General features: G+C 39.1%; 1 protein-coding gene across 9 annotated transcripts in view; it reads right to left on the bottom strand.

Annotated features, from left to right (window-relative positions):
• LOC117301325 (rho GTPase-activating protein 32-like) overlaps positions 1 to 17,833 on the bottom strand; it is a 55,282-nt gene that overhangs the window by 35,076 nt on the left and 2,373 nt on the right. For 2 of the 9 annotated variants that reach the window (XM_033785218.1, XM_033785228.1), the window contains exon 1: positions 7,417 to 8,206. In XM_033785218.1, coding sequence (XP_033641109.1) covers positions 7,417 to 7,505 — 89 coding nt within the window. In that variant the 5' untranslated portion in view covers positions 7,506 to 8,206. Of the gene's footprint in view, positions 1 to 130; positions 263 to 324; positions 469 to 7,416; positions 8,207 to 11,278; positions 11,465 to 17,833 lie in introns of those variants that run through there. The other 7 variants (XM_033785219.1, XM_033785227.1, XM_033785220.1 and 4 more) reach the window with 6 other exon arrangements.

Raw genomic sequence — 17,833 nt, 5'->3', positions numbered from 1 at the left:
AACAACTGCAAAATTAAGAAAGATACGGTCAGGTCTTCAAGTTGAAATACATGTATGACTAACATTGTGAACTCATTCAACTTGTGTGTCAATTATTTCGCACTACGCAAACAAAATAAGAAAAACATACATCATGAAGTTTACAATACTTGGATCATCATGCGTTCTCCTCTCTCTGTCACAGGCTAGAAAATAATAGAGCCCCCTCTAGAGAAGCGTACTAACTCAAAACGCACATCAGTGTGCGTACATTTGCAAATATTCCAACCAAAATCCACAGACACAACGTACTTATGTAACACAGTCTAAGAAAGCTCAAACCACCTTGATTTCCACCGTAGATTCAAATCAAAATCCTGAATCAAGTAACAAACCACGGATAATCACATTGTATTCCTGCGTAATGACGATTTTCTCCAACCTGCGATCCCGAGCCGATCGAACAGTTTCTTCCTATTGCCAAGGAGCGATTTTGCTGGATGGTCTCGCGAGGCACATTACAAGTAATCCATCCTCAATGACAATGAACTTAATGAATTAAAATGACTACTTGATGCGTGCAGGGAACGTGCAGGGAACGGCCACAGGATCTTCAACTTCCTGCCGTGTCAGATGACTGTTTCCTGTTTCTCACAATGATTCTGGTGTTTTGCTATCTCTAAGTTTGTTGGGCTCTTTTTGTCATTTGTAGGCTCAGAAAGTTACTGTGCTGTTTTTGCTGTAGAAACCCATGAAATTAGGAGGCTCACAACAACTTTAAAGAAAGTAACTGTACACGTACATAACATCCAATCGTACAAATTAATAGTTCTGATGTGGCTTAAAAATCAGTGAACTTTGAGTTTCAAATTTAAACCAAACAACTAACAATATTTTGTTTTCACTTCTTTCAAAAACTACATGCTGTACGTTTCTTTAACAGGGGACAAGTGCAAAAACATGCCCACATACTTTTTGTTTTATAAAGGGACCTGACGTGTGTACATGAAGCCTTTGGATTGGGTGCTCCCAGCTATAAAGAGCATTTGTTATGAAATTAATATGGTTAGAAAGATGTCTCAAAACTAGAATTTAATGCATCACACAAATATCCCTTGAAATTGTGAAGGTTTTCCTTTGTTACTTCCTGGGCTAACCAAGTCTATAAATTTGTTGAGTCAAATATTTGACCCCAGTCTGCCCTCTACCACCAGTGCTGACGTCAAACAAAGGAAATTGTGCACATGTACGAACCAACACAAATCTTGGCCAATGATCTTGGGCTTTCTTTGACCTCAGTGTCAGGGGTCAGGCTGAACTTGAGACCTCGTTTTGAGTCTGTACATGAAAGAGTACAAAATGTACATTGTATTGAAGCTTGACATCCTTTAAAACCCTGTGACCATTTCCTGTTGTCTGTTTTTACACAGGTCAATTTACAATAAGTTTTCTTTTGACAGTCTTGGGCTACTTTTTCTACAACATGAGGCTACTTTTATAGCCCAAAAGTTCCCAGGCACCCAATGCAGTCATTTGGAAACCACATGATACAAAACCAAACTAAACTATTGTTATAAATACGTTTCTAAACTATCCTTTGTAAAAGTATGTAGTTAACGTACAAATGTTTGCTATTTTTATACAGAGACTGTTATTTTAGCATTTTAAAAACAATTCTTAACTCTTTTTTTTTGCACCATTTATTGATCAGCAACAAGATTTGCCAAATGTGAAAATTCCTGAAATTGACTTTTGAGTCTTGGTTTCCCCCTAGTTTTCCTTTGACAATACTTTGTGAACAACACATTCTGTAGTTTTGTGAAGTAATTTAAGGTTTTGTGAAGTATGGACTAATCCTACATTGTTAGTTTGAACTACCTTTGTGAAACCAGCCCGTGGTCCCCTTGGCTAATCATTAAAAAAGTTACGAGCAAAACCTGCGTTCCTTCACCTCGGTACATTACAGTTGGTGATTTCCTGCCAAGTGAGTTTAAGGCTGACGTTGAATCATAGGAAATACATGCTGCACACCATATCCTGTTGTAACATGTCTAATGGGCAACCCTCTGCTCTCTAACAAAAAAAAACCAGCCCCCACCCCCCCCCCCACTGAAAAAAAAAACCCCAATACATACACCAAATATGTTCAATAGTTGTAGATGTACAGGCCTTTATGCTTCGTTTAAGAATGGACAGGGGCACCAAGGCATTTTCTCCTTGGTAAAGGGCACCCCATCAGGAAATTGTAAACTTTTTACAGAAGCATTTCAAGGGCATCAAGGCAATGACCTGGGGGCATGGAGGCAATCACCTTTACTATCAGATCTGCATGGACCGTAGGGCAATAATACTATGCATTGGTTTTATATTCAGGCATTGCATTTTCTTTCTTTCTTGGTTGAAGGGGGAAAACAAATTTTCCTCTGGTTAGGGGCACAATTGAAATTTGTAATGGAATTTGCAAAGGGCACCGCAGCAAAAATACAGGGCACCACAGCAATGGAAGACTTTTGGACGGTCCTTTTTCACAGTTCTCATCAGTAGTGCGCCTGCTCAGACCTATGCGCAATACTGAATGTGTACGCACGCTCAGCCTGCAAAAAAAAGAACTTTGTGTTCTGCTGCCGCCGATGCTCAAAAGTCTCCAATACCTGTGGGTGCTGTGGGTTATTTTGTGGCATGATGATGAATGCACCACCCTTCAGAGATAAACATAGCTTTAGTCGTCATTAATAACACTTTCGATGACGTCAAGGCAAGCCGATGAGCCAAGAACTGCTCAGTAACAAAATAAATAGACCCAACGAGTGAAGACATTTTTGAAAGATTTTTTTCTTGAATCCTACATCATGTAGGACAGGTCTGATGTTTGGTCTTTGAAAAAAAAGTAGGAACATTTACTGTGAAGCCAGGGCTGATCTACACATACCTGAACATTTAAGTTGTTAATTAACTACCACTTATCATTTGCACATTTTTTTATAGCAATACCTTATTTTGATCACTTGTAATTTTCTCAAATATTAATGTACGTACGTGTACAACCATTTAAAATTTAAAATCTGCAAAAAATTGACTTACATCATACAGGTCTTGTATCATCTTGAAATAAAATTATTTAACAATAGTTGATGGTCTGATGTTTTGACACTAGCATATAATCTCTCTTGAATACTTTTTGTGTGTGAAGACTAATTTTTTAAAGTCATAATACCTATATAGGTCTTTGTGATTTGCAAGCAATTTGCAGCCAGCTAATTCTAAATTCCCTTTTCTTTACAACAAACACATTTCACCTATGACTATTTGTTGTATAAACCTTGGGGTAAAAGTTATAGGCCATTCCCGTTCATTCAGTCATGACATTTGCTTAAAATGGTCAAATCAAGGATTCAATAAAATACTTAAAGTTATTTCTTCGGTGACCTCATACTCATGGTGTCCAACTGATTTTAATGGCATGTGAATGACTGTCTAAACGACCTCCAATTAAGTAGTACATGTAATTTACCATAACTTTACTAAACCACACACTTCTACGTAAAGTGAGCCCATAAATTTGCAAGCAATATAAAACCAATTTACAATACTGTACTGTGTGTCAAACGATTAGTATTGGGTTGTAGCATAGGATTGAAATACGCAATTATAAGCTATAGGTTTCTATGTACAATCTTGGTACATGTTGCTGTATAGAATTGCGACGGTCGGCCTGAGGCACACATAACACTATCAATGAATGGTGTAACGCACCATTAACCATTCACAGTTCACTACATGTAATTCTTATGGCATATGAAACACAATGCATCGGAATATGGTGGGGTTTCTTTCCTTTTTCTTTCCACACTAGCCATTCCAATGGGTTTTTGATAATAATTCAAGACAACTGGTATGGAAATTATACTTTTTCCATTTGGTTTAAAGTACAGAAACTGCCCGGGGCTGCTGTCACGGACAATGTGGAGTTGTAGGATATGTTTATTAAATAACTTTCTTTTGGTTCGACACTGGGTTAGGAATGTCCATTCAAACAGAAAGTTGTTATGATTTGGGATTATTTTTTTACATTATGGGAAAATACAAACATTTGCTCAGCACATGAGGAGGCATATAAACAGTAAATTATAAAATCATTCCAGATTTCATTCCAATGGAACCATGCTTAAGGTGTGCCCTCTTTCAATAAACAGTGAACAAACAGAAAACTTGTTCAGCCCTAAGTGTGATTTATGTGAAAACATTTCATGTTTCTCACTAAAATTGTTGATAGATCTCTAGAATTCAAATTTCATGAAAACCTGTCCACTATCGACTCTAATACGTACAAAGTAGAACAACATGAACACGGCCCCAATTTCAAATTAAATATTTTAATTAATGAGAATTTACCTCTTTCTCAAAAACTACGTTTCTTCAGAGGGAGCCGTTTCTCACAATGTTTTAAAGTATCAACAGTTTTTCATTGCTTGTTAACATATAAGTTTTTATGCCAACAATTATTTTTAGCAATTACCAAACGTGTCCAGTGCCTTTAAAAGTAAATGGTCAGATGATTAGCACTATATGCTAATAAGGTACAGGTGCACAGTGCAAATGACACCCTTGTCCAGCCAGTCCAGTGAAGGTTTCTAACATCCATGGTTTATCAAATCAAGAGGTCGCTGCCCTTCTCAAGCTCAAGACACATCCTATCTTGGTCTATCTTGTGATGACCAAGATCTTTGCACTTTTTTTGGTACTTTTAGTACAAACACATTTCATTAGCTCAGGACTAATGTATAAAGGTCATTAAAGGGAAGATAGAAATGGTAATCAAGTGCTCTTATTAGGAACACGTTGCCTTGGATCGGACGAGTTGGTCTATAAAAAGCGTTTGTAACCGTTTGTTATAAAATGCATGGTTAGAAAGATGTTTTAAAAGTACAATACAATGATCCACACAAATTTGCCCCAAAATTGCGTGGTTTTCTTTTTATTTTGCGAACTTACACGGTCGGCTTTTTATGGGAGTCAAAGATTTGACTCCCTTAAATGGCCGACCGAGTTTGTCGACGAGGTAAAAGGAAAACCGTGCAATTTCAAGGCATGTTTGTGTGGATCATTGTATTCTACTTTTACAACATCTTTCCACCCATATTTTATAACAAACAGTTACAAACGCTTTTCAAAGACCAACTCGACCGATCCAAGGCAACGTGTTCCTTTTTTGTTAGAAGGGAATGACATGGAAGAAGGAAATCTTCCTCCATGGAATGAGAAGTGATACTGCTCAGATTGTGTATTCCATAAATGGGCACCAAGGCCAAGACCAAGGATCAATTTCAAAGAGCTGCTTTTAAAGCAGAAAATATTGCTTAACTATGGTCTGCTAAGCAGAAATGATCAGCATAACAGCAAATCAACATGTGACATGGTGGTTTGACTAACCTTATTCTCATAAGCATAATTTTACTTTGGTCAGGCTCAATTTTCATAAAGCCTGAATAAATGCACAAAACTTTGCTAAGCACAGAAAAGTCTAGCTTAGCAGAAATAGGTTACCAGTCCAAACTACCCTAGGTTTGCATTGTTGTGGCTGGTGCCAGACTAAATTTTCTGCTTAGCAAAGAAATGTTTCAAGCTGTATTTTCTGTTTCATACTAGCTTTATGAAATTGGTCCCTGTGGCCTCCATGTACAAAATGTAATCCAGGCCTGGTATCCATTTACAATGTACATCCACACAGTAGCAATGTGTATCATCTCATCTTCAACCCTTAAAGACGCTAGACACTATTGGTAATTGTCAAAGACCAGTCTTCTCACTTGGTGTATCTCAACATATGCAGAAAATAACAAACCTGTGAAAATTTGAGCTCATCTGGTCGTCGAAGTTGCGAGATAATAATGAAAGAAAAAACACCATTGTCACACGAAGTTGTGTGCTTTCATATGCTTGATTTTGAGACCTCAAATTCTAAATTTGAGGTCTCGAAATCAAATTTGTAGAAATGACTTCTTTATCAAAAACTGCGTTACTTCAGAGGGAGCCGATTCTCGTAATTTGTTTGTACTATCAACCTCTCTCCATCACTCGTAACCAAGTAAGGTTTTATGCTAGTTAATATTTAGAGTAATTACCAATAGTGTCCACTGCCTTTAAGTTAGAGCTTTCACCAGATGTTGCTGACATTCTTCCAGTCATTTTACAAAATGTATATTGATTTCTGCTGAGTGATTCCTATAATGTACATGATACATGTATATTTATACAGTACTATGTACACATGTACTATTGATTCACAGAGTCTTCCCTAGCTTTGCAATACACACTTCAGCTCTCAACCGTTCTACCACAATTTTGTTTAAACCGTAAGCGTTCTGGACCAAAAAAACATTGAAGTTTGTACATGTACACACTTCAAAATGTTGGGTCCAGAATGTAGGTTCTTAGGATGTATTTTACTTGCTGTTTGCATGTACAGTGTATCTTGGTTTGAAAAGCCCTGTGCAATCAAAAGCTACACAAAGTTCTCGACTGGGTCGAAGCAAGAGTTCTACCTAGGATTTTTCATAACTGTCGAGCGTTCTGGACTCAAATAGTTGAAGTTTGGAGGTCCTGGAATGGTGTTTAAATACTCTGAATTTGTTTTATTTGGTGCTTAAATCACAATTCTAAAAACCCTACCGTACAATCGGGGCTGGGCCATTTTTAATCACTTTCATCTTTCAAACTTTTGTGAATTCATTGTCTGAAGTAAAAGTCAACAAAATAATTAAAATAATATCAATCATGTGTATGTACTGCACTTTGTCTTTTGAGGTTTGTATTTTTAAGGCCAGCGTCTTGCATCCTCATTATGTTCAAGGTCTGGATCCAAACAACCTTTACCCATCCTGTTCTCTAGACGACTCGCTTCCTGAACTCAAAAACTTAAAAACTATTTACTTTGTCCCTGGTATTTAGAACCGAGCAAACCAAAGTGTAGCTCATGCAGGGTCCTCCCCAGGATTTTTTCAAAACTGTCTGGAATTCTGGACCCAAATTAGAAATTTGTGCATACATGTACATGTAGCAAACAATTTAGACTGATGTTAGACTGATGTTGGTATGTATGTATGTAGCTCTAGTAACACGACCATGGGCAATAGAAGTGGAGGCAATTTGCTTCCCCAATACAAGTTGCTTGCACTGAAGTTGTTCACTCCCCAACTGAAAGTAGATTGATCATGGAAAATGCTGCCACACCTGGTGTCTTGGTGCCCTTGCCCTTTCAAAAACGAAGCATACAGGCCTAGTGTAGAAAATTACATCAGTTTTTTGTTGAACAGGCAGACCGTTTTCAAAAGTCTTATTTCAGATAAAAGTCATAAATTTCTCATCCATGGACCATGCAAAACAAAAAGAAATTTTTTAAAATGCGATGAAAAAGAAGAAAAGAACACAGCGACTCACCTGCATGTACTAGACGTACTTAAGGCTCGCTTGAATCTTTTAGTTCCAGCAAATGAAGACCTAACACGTACATTCTTCTTACGGAACATGACTCAAGTCAATGAAGTTTGTAGATCACATTAAACTAGTAACAACAGTCACACCATGACAACTCCAAACTCTATCCGTGGTGAGAAGTCAATGGTGGCAGGCAACATTCACCAAATTAGATTAAAGACCTGGCAAGCTTTATATTGTATTTAAATTTCACAGCTCACTTGGTGATCTGAATGTAGCGAAGCAGTAATGAGCTCGGCACTTTAGAGTCAGAGTATACCCCAACAATGTCAAAAATCAAATTCTTTTTGAGCAGTAATGAGCTTTTCTTATCGTCAATTCGGAGTCAATGTCCCCAATAATGTGAAAATCCAACTCTAAAAATCCAACCCTATTTTTTACTTTCTAGTCTCTACTCAAGTCAAAACCAACGCCAAGGCTGGGAGTGGTGTCAGAGATTGATTATTCAGTTCGATCCATTCATAGCTACACAGCTTCATCATCCGTGTGTCAGAGTTAGTTTTTCCAAAGTAGTTTCAGGAAAAGAAAAACAAACTTTTGAATTCTAAATCGGAGTTTCACTGAGTACAATCATGTGAACCGAATACTTCCTGATGGTTTTGTTAGAACAATACGACTGTGGTAAAGATAGGAATGATAGTGAGTTCCTACAATAAGTGACGTCCCTTGCATTGTTGAAGCTCATTTGGAATCGATCCAAGTTACTCCTTTGTTTTTCCCAAACTGAACATGTGACCAACATCACGTCAAGCCGTTCAAACTGAAAGTTGTTGAAAGCGTGTTGCCGAGGTTTTTGAGGTTTATTTAATTCCATAACCTTGATTCTGACGAGGTGGTTGCACGAACAGCAACTCTTCTGCCGTTTACAAAATGTACAAACCCAGTTATTTCAAAACTACACGAGTACGTGACTTGGTGGCTTCCTGGTTCCTCCTTTTGACCGAAACAACAAGTAAAATAATTGACGTCAGGCTGAAGGCTCAGGCTATACTGACAGTGACAGTGACAGAGAACATCATTGCGATAACTCTAATCATGTAAATCAAATTAAAATAAAACATACGGATAAATTTGGCTATTGTCAAAGACCAGTATTCACACTTTTTGTGTCCCAAAATCACTCATGAAAAAACATAACTGTCAATGTTTAAACTCAATCGGCTGTCAAAGTCGCACCAAAAATAGTGAATTTAAAAGCTTATAAAATGTTTTCAGGGTTGTCAAACATCAGGTTTTGGATTCGCAAGATCAAAACTATTGTCTTTTTTTACTGATTCTCAAAACCTACTCGTGCATAGAAATAGTGCACAGCCACAGTCGAGGGTACACTTTTTGTAACAAAGATACACCAATTGAACGACAGACCATTGAGTAACTGCTTTGCAGATCTTGCAGGAAAGAGAAGGGGTGTGATAGTCCATGGAGCTGGTTAGACCTACAAATCATTTGCTAAACATTTATGTGCAGTACACACAGTATGTCAGTTCATATTGGTTTGGCTACACACTCCATCCATCATTGGTTTGGGAATCTAGGAGGAATGTGCTACTGTACATGTAGTAGACGTCAGCAGATGAAGGCAAAGGGTCAGAGTGCTACATGTACACTGTCCGTGTGACTTCAACTGCGCTCTGTCCTTCAAAATCACATAGAATTCTAAGTTGACATTTGAAAGAACAGAACTTGCCCGATGGCAAATGTTGGCATTATAGTAAGGTTACCATCACAAACATTGTACAAATGTTACTTTTGTCTTCCGGAAACAAGACTTAGGATATGAATGAGTCACATACATAGTGTACATATAGGAAAGGTGGGTTCGTTCAAAGACTAAACATTGAACGACGTGCGCTCACATGAAATAAGTTCAAGAGTGAAACAAAAAAAAACACTTAAGATTGACACACGTACTGTACAATGAAAAAGGAAGCCAAGATTACACATGTTTTGTGTATTGTTGACTAAAAACACCTCGTGCAAACAAACTATTGGTTCCGTTGGACCAAAAAGTGGGTTGCAAAAACATTTCGGGTGGGTGGCTTAACTTTGTCAGAAGCAGGCCTGGCATTACATGGAGGCCACATATGTCATGGCCTCTGTCACCCCTAGTCTTGGCCTCTGTCACCCCTAGTCTTGGCCTCTGTCACCCCTAGTCTTGGCCTCTGTCACCCCTAGTCTTGGCCTCTGTCACCCCTAGTCTTGGCCTCTGTCACCCCTAGTCTTGGCCTCTGTCACCCGTAGTCTTGGCCTCTGTCACCCCTAGTCTTGGCCTCTGTCACCCCTAGTCTTGGCCTCTGTCACCCCTAGTCATGACCTCTGTCACCCCCAGTCTTGGCCTCTGCCACCCCTAGTCTTGGCCTCTGTCACCCCTAGTCTTGGACTTGGTACCCTTTAAAAGTTTCCCATTGACTTAAAGACTCTCCAATGAAAGTGTTCTTTGCAAATTGAAAATGGCCTTGCGCTCTCAAAGATATAAGTCAAAACATGTACGTGATTTAATTCCACAAGCTCTCTGAAATATCACATCAAAAGAAATGCCTACAAATAATCGATGAGGTTGCAATCATCTGAGACTGCTGTCAAATTTATTCCAATACATTAGGAAGAGGATACTGCATGAGTCGTGTAATCCAATTTTGGTGATGATGTTGTACAGGTACTGGTAGTCCTACATGTACATCGCATCCACAGATAATCTTTCACAATCGTAAAATCCAGATGAGTCAACGATTCAACATTGCACAAAATAAGCAACTATTTCCACACTGGGGTTCACCTTGTTTAAAAATCTTTTAGTCAAAGTTCAAAACCGAAAAAACTATGCAGCTCAGAAGAGGACTAAAAAAAATCCACGCTTGCTTATTCCGACATGTTCATGAGACAACACTTTTAGACCAGAAATTTTATCCACAAACCTAGTCCTAAAAATGGTGAAGACTCAGGAAGAAGCTCAAAACAGAAACTCTGCAGCTCCGAAGATGACTAAAATCAAATCCGTGCTCACTAATTCCATCATGTTCACGAGACGACACTTTTAGGTTAGAAAAATGATCCACAAACCTAGTCCTAAACATGAGGGTGTTCAGGCCAGACGTCGGACGGTAATGTACGACATGAATCAAACCCTAAATTTAGAAATCCCTCTTTCCCCCTAGAGGGGGGAAGAAACTTTTCTGAATCATACTTGGAGAGAAAGTTGAGCCACGTGGCGGAGCACACACACCCTAGAAGTTGTACCCGATCGGTTGGCATTCAACACCGACCGATTGCTATCAAATTGCCCTACAAGAAATTTGCTTAAAGGGATGGCGCATAACATCACTGGTGGTTCCTTGAAGAAAAAGCTCAGAATAGAAACGGCTGAACAGAGCCCAAACCAGAGCCTGAGCAAACGCAGTGGTTTTGCAAAGGCCCTCAGTCTCAGGTTATTTTTACAAGCAGTACGAATACATTAAGTGCATAAGAACCATGTTACAAGAGGTAACTTACATTTTACAGGCAATGCAAGTTAAAACACCTGAGGACCAGTCAAAACTCGCTCCAAGTGGTCCAGCCGGCTAGTTCAGTGTTAAAAAGCTTCCCTATTTCGTTTGAATAAGGGAATATTGAACAAACTGACGGACTAGTGAAATGACAAGTGAACTAGTCCTGCTTGCCAGTCACTAAAAAAGTTTATGGCAAACCTTGACATTGGGATGTGGCTGCATCAAAATGCCTGAAAAAATTACCCTGTGTGACATGACCTTACATGTTCTGGTCAAGGGTCTCCTGACAATGTCAAAGGTCAAGGATCAAATTTTCTTACCCATCAAGAATGTCAAAGTCATCACTGCACCCTACAACAGTGGGGCATGATGCACGGGCTGATGATACTTCTGCCATTACCACCTCTGGAACCAGCCCTCGTTGCTATGTTGTACAGGCAGAGTGGGACGGCTACCCAGAGGGCGGAGCGACAGTTAATGAAGTCATCAGTTCACAGCCTGGGTTCCTAGTGGAAAAAGAAATAAACATGAAATGTCTTTGGATTTTTTAAACTAATAAGTAAAAGTAGGTTTTCTGTACCAGAAACTGATTTTAAAATGTTAAATTATTAAAGGGAATTTTTGTTTAAATAATATCATGTAGTATCAGTGCTCAATTTCATTAAGCAGCAAAAATTGCTTAACAGAATTCTGCAGGATACCAGTTACAAATAGTGCATGTGGGAAGGTATTTTAAACTGGTAACCTTATTCTGGTAAGCATAATGTTATTTTGGTTAGCTACTTTTGTTATTTTTAAGCAGCTCTATAAAGCCTTTATGAGATATGGCGGACACAACGCTACAACACTATAAGGTTTGGGTACATTTTGTGTGATTAGACCCAAACCAAACAGCACACTCCTTCAGTGTCCATCATACCTCAAAAAGGCTTATGGAACAGGCTACTGGCTGCAGTCACTTCAACCATGGAGGAAGGAAGAGAAGGAGCTTGAACGACCCGCAAAACCGCAGAGTAACAAAAGAGTACCCTGACAATGCCCCTGTCTGACCAGTGGAAAAAGATAGGAGACCTCCAGCTGGACGGCCGATTAACGAGCAGGATTAGATCCCTTTGTACCGAAGGTGTGGTACCGCCGCTCTGCACCGTTGCCTTCGTGTAAAGTTGAATCATTGGAGACAAGAATTGTGAATACACATTAACCGTTTGTGATGTTTACATGGAAATATCATACGCGTGTAGCATATTTTTTTCATTTTTTGCAACTTTCCGGTCACTAGCGGTGGATCCAAATTTCGGTATAAGCACACGAGGGTGGTTGGTATTCAATTGTGTTCATCGTTTAGGTGTCCGATAGCGTCCAAAAATGTTATCGTGTCTCAAAAAAAGTAGTTTTTCCTTTATTATATCCATACGACATATGACGCCATAGTTTGGTGAAGAACCAAGTGCGCACGCGTAAACTCACACACGCCAGGTCGCCCATTGTTTGTGTAAGGTATGTGGGTGATTACGAGGTGTCGTTAAACAACCGCGGTACCACGGGTTCGACTTTTGAAGTCCCTTCGTTCGAGCTCCTTCTCTTCCTTCCTCCATGCTTCAACCATCTATGCTTCAACAAATCTGCAAGGGTTCCAGAGAGAAGCACTGCCAGCTATAAATAAGAGGGGTGGATCTTCCAATCTCTCTCAGGACAAATTGAAAATACCACAACTGATAAGCACAATAATGACAGCATTTAAGCACAAATAGATTTTGCAACCAAACCTCTCCGCGACAGCAGCAATTCAAAATTCAAGATTCATGATTTTTTTAGTTTCAATAGCATTTCTAGGATCAAAAAGAGGAAATCAGCTAAAAAGTTTATTGTTGCATGTATACGCCATGAAGCTAAAAGCTGGCTTGATGTTTTATTGTCAGCTCGTTTTTAACAATAGATGTACACAACTATTCAACAGGTGCTGAAGTGACATCTGAATCTATCCGTTTTCTGTATTGGGCACTTTTACAAGGTCTTGTGTATGATCACTGCCAACCATCTGTTATGATGTTCTCTTGAATCAGCCAAACAGTGCATGAAGGTACGGTCAAGGGTCATACTTTGGTAATGAACCCCATAACAAAAATGTGCACTTTCTATCTGCAGGCTTACATACTTTTTGTAAAGAACGGTACATGTAATGGTAAAACACCCTGCAAAATTATTTCTTCTGAAATGCCCTTGTTGATCTAAATCAATTCAAGGCTGAATTTTATATTTTCTTGAGAATGGTGAATGCAACTCATATTAGTTGATTTGAGAAGATTAAGGCAACAGGAATCCTACTTTTTAACCAGGCCTGTATGTTTCATTTTTGAAAGGGCAAGGGCACAAATAAAAGGCATATTTTCCTTGGTAAAGGGCACCCTATGAGGAAACTGTAAATTTCGAACGGAGCATTTCAAGGCATCAAGGCAATGACCAGGGGGCATTGAGGCAATTGCCTGTTGCCTCTCCATGAAGTATCAGGTCTGCCCCAGTCGATTTTTGAAGGATTGATGTACATGTAGTGTAGGGATTCTACACAACTCATAATCGGTTGATTTGGAGAGTGAGGCAGAGGAATCCTTTAAATAAACTAATATCACTATCAGTTGATTTTAGAGGATTGAGGCAGTAGAATAAAGTAGATCTTATTCCTACACAACTCATGTATCAGTTGATTTAGGACAAAGGCCAAATTCAAAGAGCTGCTAGGCACAACAATTTGCTGAGCATTAAGTTTTTTCCCTGATAAAAAACAGGATTACCAACCAAATTTTCACGTGATTTTCAGGATAAGCAAACAACAGCTGAATACCAGTAACAAGCAATATGCAACAAATGGAAATTTGGTATTAATACTGTTTTCATAGGAAGAAATTTCATGCAAAGCAATTTTTTGTGCTTAGCAGCTCTATGAAATTGGGCCCAGATTTGTTGTGCTACATGTAACTTTGTGAATGTTGGACTTCCCTTTAAACTGTAGAAACTGACATTATGAGAGTTGAGTTTATAGTCAGTACAGCTATGACTCACACTACATGGATCCTGTTCAAATATTCATGTTTCACTATTCACTATTTCTGTTCGTTTTGAATATTTCAAAGATTATTTCATCGCCAATTGTCATGTTTTATGATGTACTTGCTTTGATTGGTTTATTGTTGTCAATTGCCAGGCTTATGTATCACACATTGTCAACTCAGTTAGCTTGTGTACAACAACCAGGGAGACATGAAAGTAGACTATAGAATTGCAATTTGGTGAAAAGTTTCCATAGGCCTTATCAGGGAGATTTTTTAATTTGTTCATCAGAACACGGACAGATTTATTTATGATTCTTTTAAGTTTAACTATTTATGGATTTTAATGCTGGCTTTTTATCCACAAGTTGTCCCATTGACTATGTTTTTTTTCCGTTAAGTCTCATTCTTTTTGGTTTAGTGCTGGTTGATTATTTGTTGTTTTGATTGTTTGTAATTCTTGCTAATTACCTATTGTGTGTTTTAACTGTTTAACGTTTAACCTTTTAGCTCTTTTTAAAGAAATTGTTATACTGTACATGTTCTAGTGCAATTCAACCATATCGGTTGTCATACTGTTCATTCCTTTGTACTATATGAATGAAATAAACCAATCTGCAGAATCGGGGAGAGTTTGCAGTTTGTTTGTGTACTTGATGATGGTCATATTAAACCTACTGCCCCCGTTGCCCCTGGTCATGTTGGCCTTGGCCTATGATGTACTTCATTCTTGCATGGAGGTAGAAAGGGCAAGGTAGTTTAGTAAAGGGCATCTCTATGATGAGAGAATTTAACAATTTCTAGCTGTGTACAGAAACATTTCAAGGGGCACCAAGGCCGTTCCCCATGCAGGCCACTGAGGTCATGGCCTCTTCAAATGTTGCCTTTCAGTCTGATAAACATAATTTTGTTGATTATCAAAGACCACTTTTAAAAATGTACAATGTACCATACAAATGTGATAAATGTTCTCTTTGTAGTGCTTTTTCAAACTAACACAGAACTTTAAATTATTAACAAGTGTACTAGCCATTTTTCTTCTTCAAAATTAATTTTAATCTTGAACACAAAATTCTGGTCCAGAAAATAATTGAGCTTCAAATGTACAAGCCCTGGGGTCTTGTGGGTTTCCACAAAAACTCTAGCCCTGGATTTGCATTGAACAGGGTAAAATTGTGCCAGGCCTGATACTTCACCATGGAGGCAACCAAGGTGTCTCCGTGTCCCCTGGTCATTGCCTCGTGGTGCCCTTGATTGTACATGTACCAGGCCTGATACTTCACCATGGAGGCAACCAAGGTGTCTCCGTGTCCCCTGGTCATTGCCTTGGTGCCCTTGATTGTACCATGCCTGATACTTCACCATGGAGGCAACCAAGGTGTCTCCGTGTCCCCTGGTCATTGCCTTGGTGCCCTTGATTGTACCAGGCCTGATACTTCACCATGGAGACAACCAAGGTGTCTCCGTGTCCCCTGGTCATTGCCTCGTGGTGCCCTTGATTGTACCAGGCCTGATACTTCACCATGGAGGCAACCAAGGTGTCTCCGTGTCCCCTGGTCATTGCCTTGGTGCCCTTGATTGTACCAGGCCTGATACTTCACCATGGAGGCAACCAAGGTGTCTCCGTGTCCCCTGGTCATTGCCTCGTGGTGCCCTTGATTGTACCAGGCCTGATACTTCACCATGGAGGCAACCAAGGTGTCTCCGTGTCCCCTGGTCATTGCCTTGGTGCCCTTGATTGTACCAGGCCTGATACTTCACCATGGAGGCAACCAAGGTGTCTCCGTGTCCCCTGGTCATTGCCTTGGTGCCCTTGCCCTTTAAAAAACGCAACATGTACAGCCCTGTTGTACCACACACACTAGTCAGCTACATGTTGTAGCGTACCAACAGTGCTTCTACATTCTTCGTCTAATCGTATTCTTGTAATAAATACTTGTCATATTAAATTTGACCGCAATATTTCATTTCACGTATTTGGTGTTCTGACTTCTGACCAAAGCTGGTAACAAGCTGTAGTCTACAGTTCATGATAGGAATGTGTGTAGGATGCCTACCCTACAGGGTACCAACAACTGGCAAACCCCTTCATAAAAGCGAGAACAAAATCAACTCATTTAGTCATACTATAATGTTCAGTGTATTTTTGTACAGTGTAATAGTGTATGTACTAAAATGTAAGTGCGCAAGCTTTTAGCCAGGATTTGATAACAGAATGTCAACAATTTAAGTGTACATCATTAGGCTACATGTATACCTGCCATTGTAGTCAGTACACGGACTTGTATAGACTATGTGAACTTTGTTAACAATAACTGTGACCTTGTGCTTTGCATTCTTTCTGTATTCTGGCAGGCAAGATACTACACTGGTCCTACATGTATGTGAAAGTTGACATTTTGTGTCATAATTTCCACATACATCCAAGAGTTATGAAAGTAAAAGCTGGACAAGTTTTGAGATGTGCCCCTTTCATCAAATCAAAAGTTTACAAAAATTGGACAGTACAATCTCCATAAAATATAAGATTTGATGTTTTCTTCCATTGAGCTGTGTACAAGTACTGCCTGCAGGAAGTCCAGGCTCTGTGGCTCTTTTGTAAACATGTGATGTCACAGGTCACATTGTCTATACATTGTACATACATCTGTACTTGATGTGCAATGAAGTGTATTCTACCTCCATGATAAAAGCATGTACTGTCTGTACATGTACTGTGTTTGTACTAAATGAGCATCATAGTATGCACTTAACCATAGAGTAAGGACTTGACTATACAAAAATGATTAGAGGCTGAAACCTGAGTCATTGTATTTGCACACATGTCTGATGAACCTCCTGCTAAAGGCATTAATATGGGCACAGGTTGTTGTAACGCTACACATCTGGTTAAACTTAGGATGTCAACAGGGGAGCTACCATTATTAAAGGCACTGGACACTATTGGTAATTACTCAAAATAATTGTTATAAGAACTTACTTGGTAACGAGCAATGGAGAGCTGTTGATATTATTGTCAGAAACGACTCCCTCCGAAGTAACGTAGTTTTTGAGAAAGAGGTAATTTTTCACAAAAAATAATAAAATTTAAAGACTTCAGAGGAAGCCTTTTATTATGCATCTGAAAGCACTCAAAGTAAACAAGGGTGTTTTTCTTTCAATATTCTCTCGCAAATTCGATGACCAATCCACCCCAAATGTTCACAGGTTTGTTTCTATGGTATTTTATGTTGGGATACACCAAGTGAGAATACTGGTCTTTGACAATAATTACCAAACATGACCAGTGCCTTTATGCATCCAGCGTGGTGTGTTATGGTTTTCTGTGTACGAATAGTTCATCATGCCAAACGATCTTTGTCATGCAGTTAAAACATGAAGGGGAACATAAAGCACATTGCCTCTCCTTCCTCCTACATATTAACATGGAGGTATCCTTTTTAGCTCTCCATGATGTTAATACCCAGAGCAGGTTTTCATTTTACAAGTTACAGTGCATGTTTTAACCAACTGAGCAATGTTATCACACTTTGTACTTAGGTTGATGTTGACATGAACATGAAATGAAATGAAAAGAAAAACATCTTTGTCAAGGCAATAGACCTTTATCATCGAGCGACCATCTTTGTTTTTTGCCCCATTCAACAATGTAATCAAATTGAGGCTTCAAGGGCCAATAGTCTGGTTCCTTTTTGTATGATGAATACTAGCATCCATACTGCTACTGGTAACAAGGGAATATTCATTGCCAACAGATGGAGGCAGCATAAACAAAACATTTGTGGAAGTGCCGTGGCCTTGTAAACCCTTATATAAGGTGCTTAATAATTG

This window comes from Asterias rubens, chromosome 17, assembly GCF_902459465.1.
Source record: "Asterias rubens chromosome 17, eAstRub1.3, whole genome shotgun sequence".
NCBI lineage: Eukaryota > Metazoa > Echinodermata > Asteroidea > Forcipulatida > Asteriidae > Asterias > Asterias rubens.
This window is presented reverse-complemented; position numbering and strand designations above follow the sequence as displayed.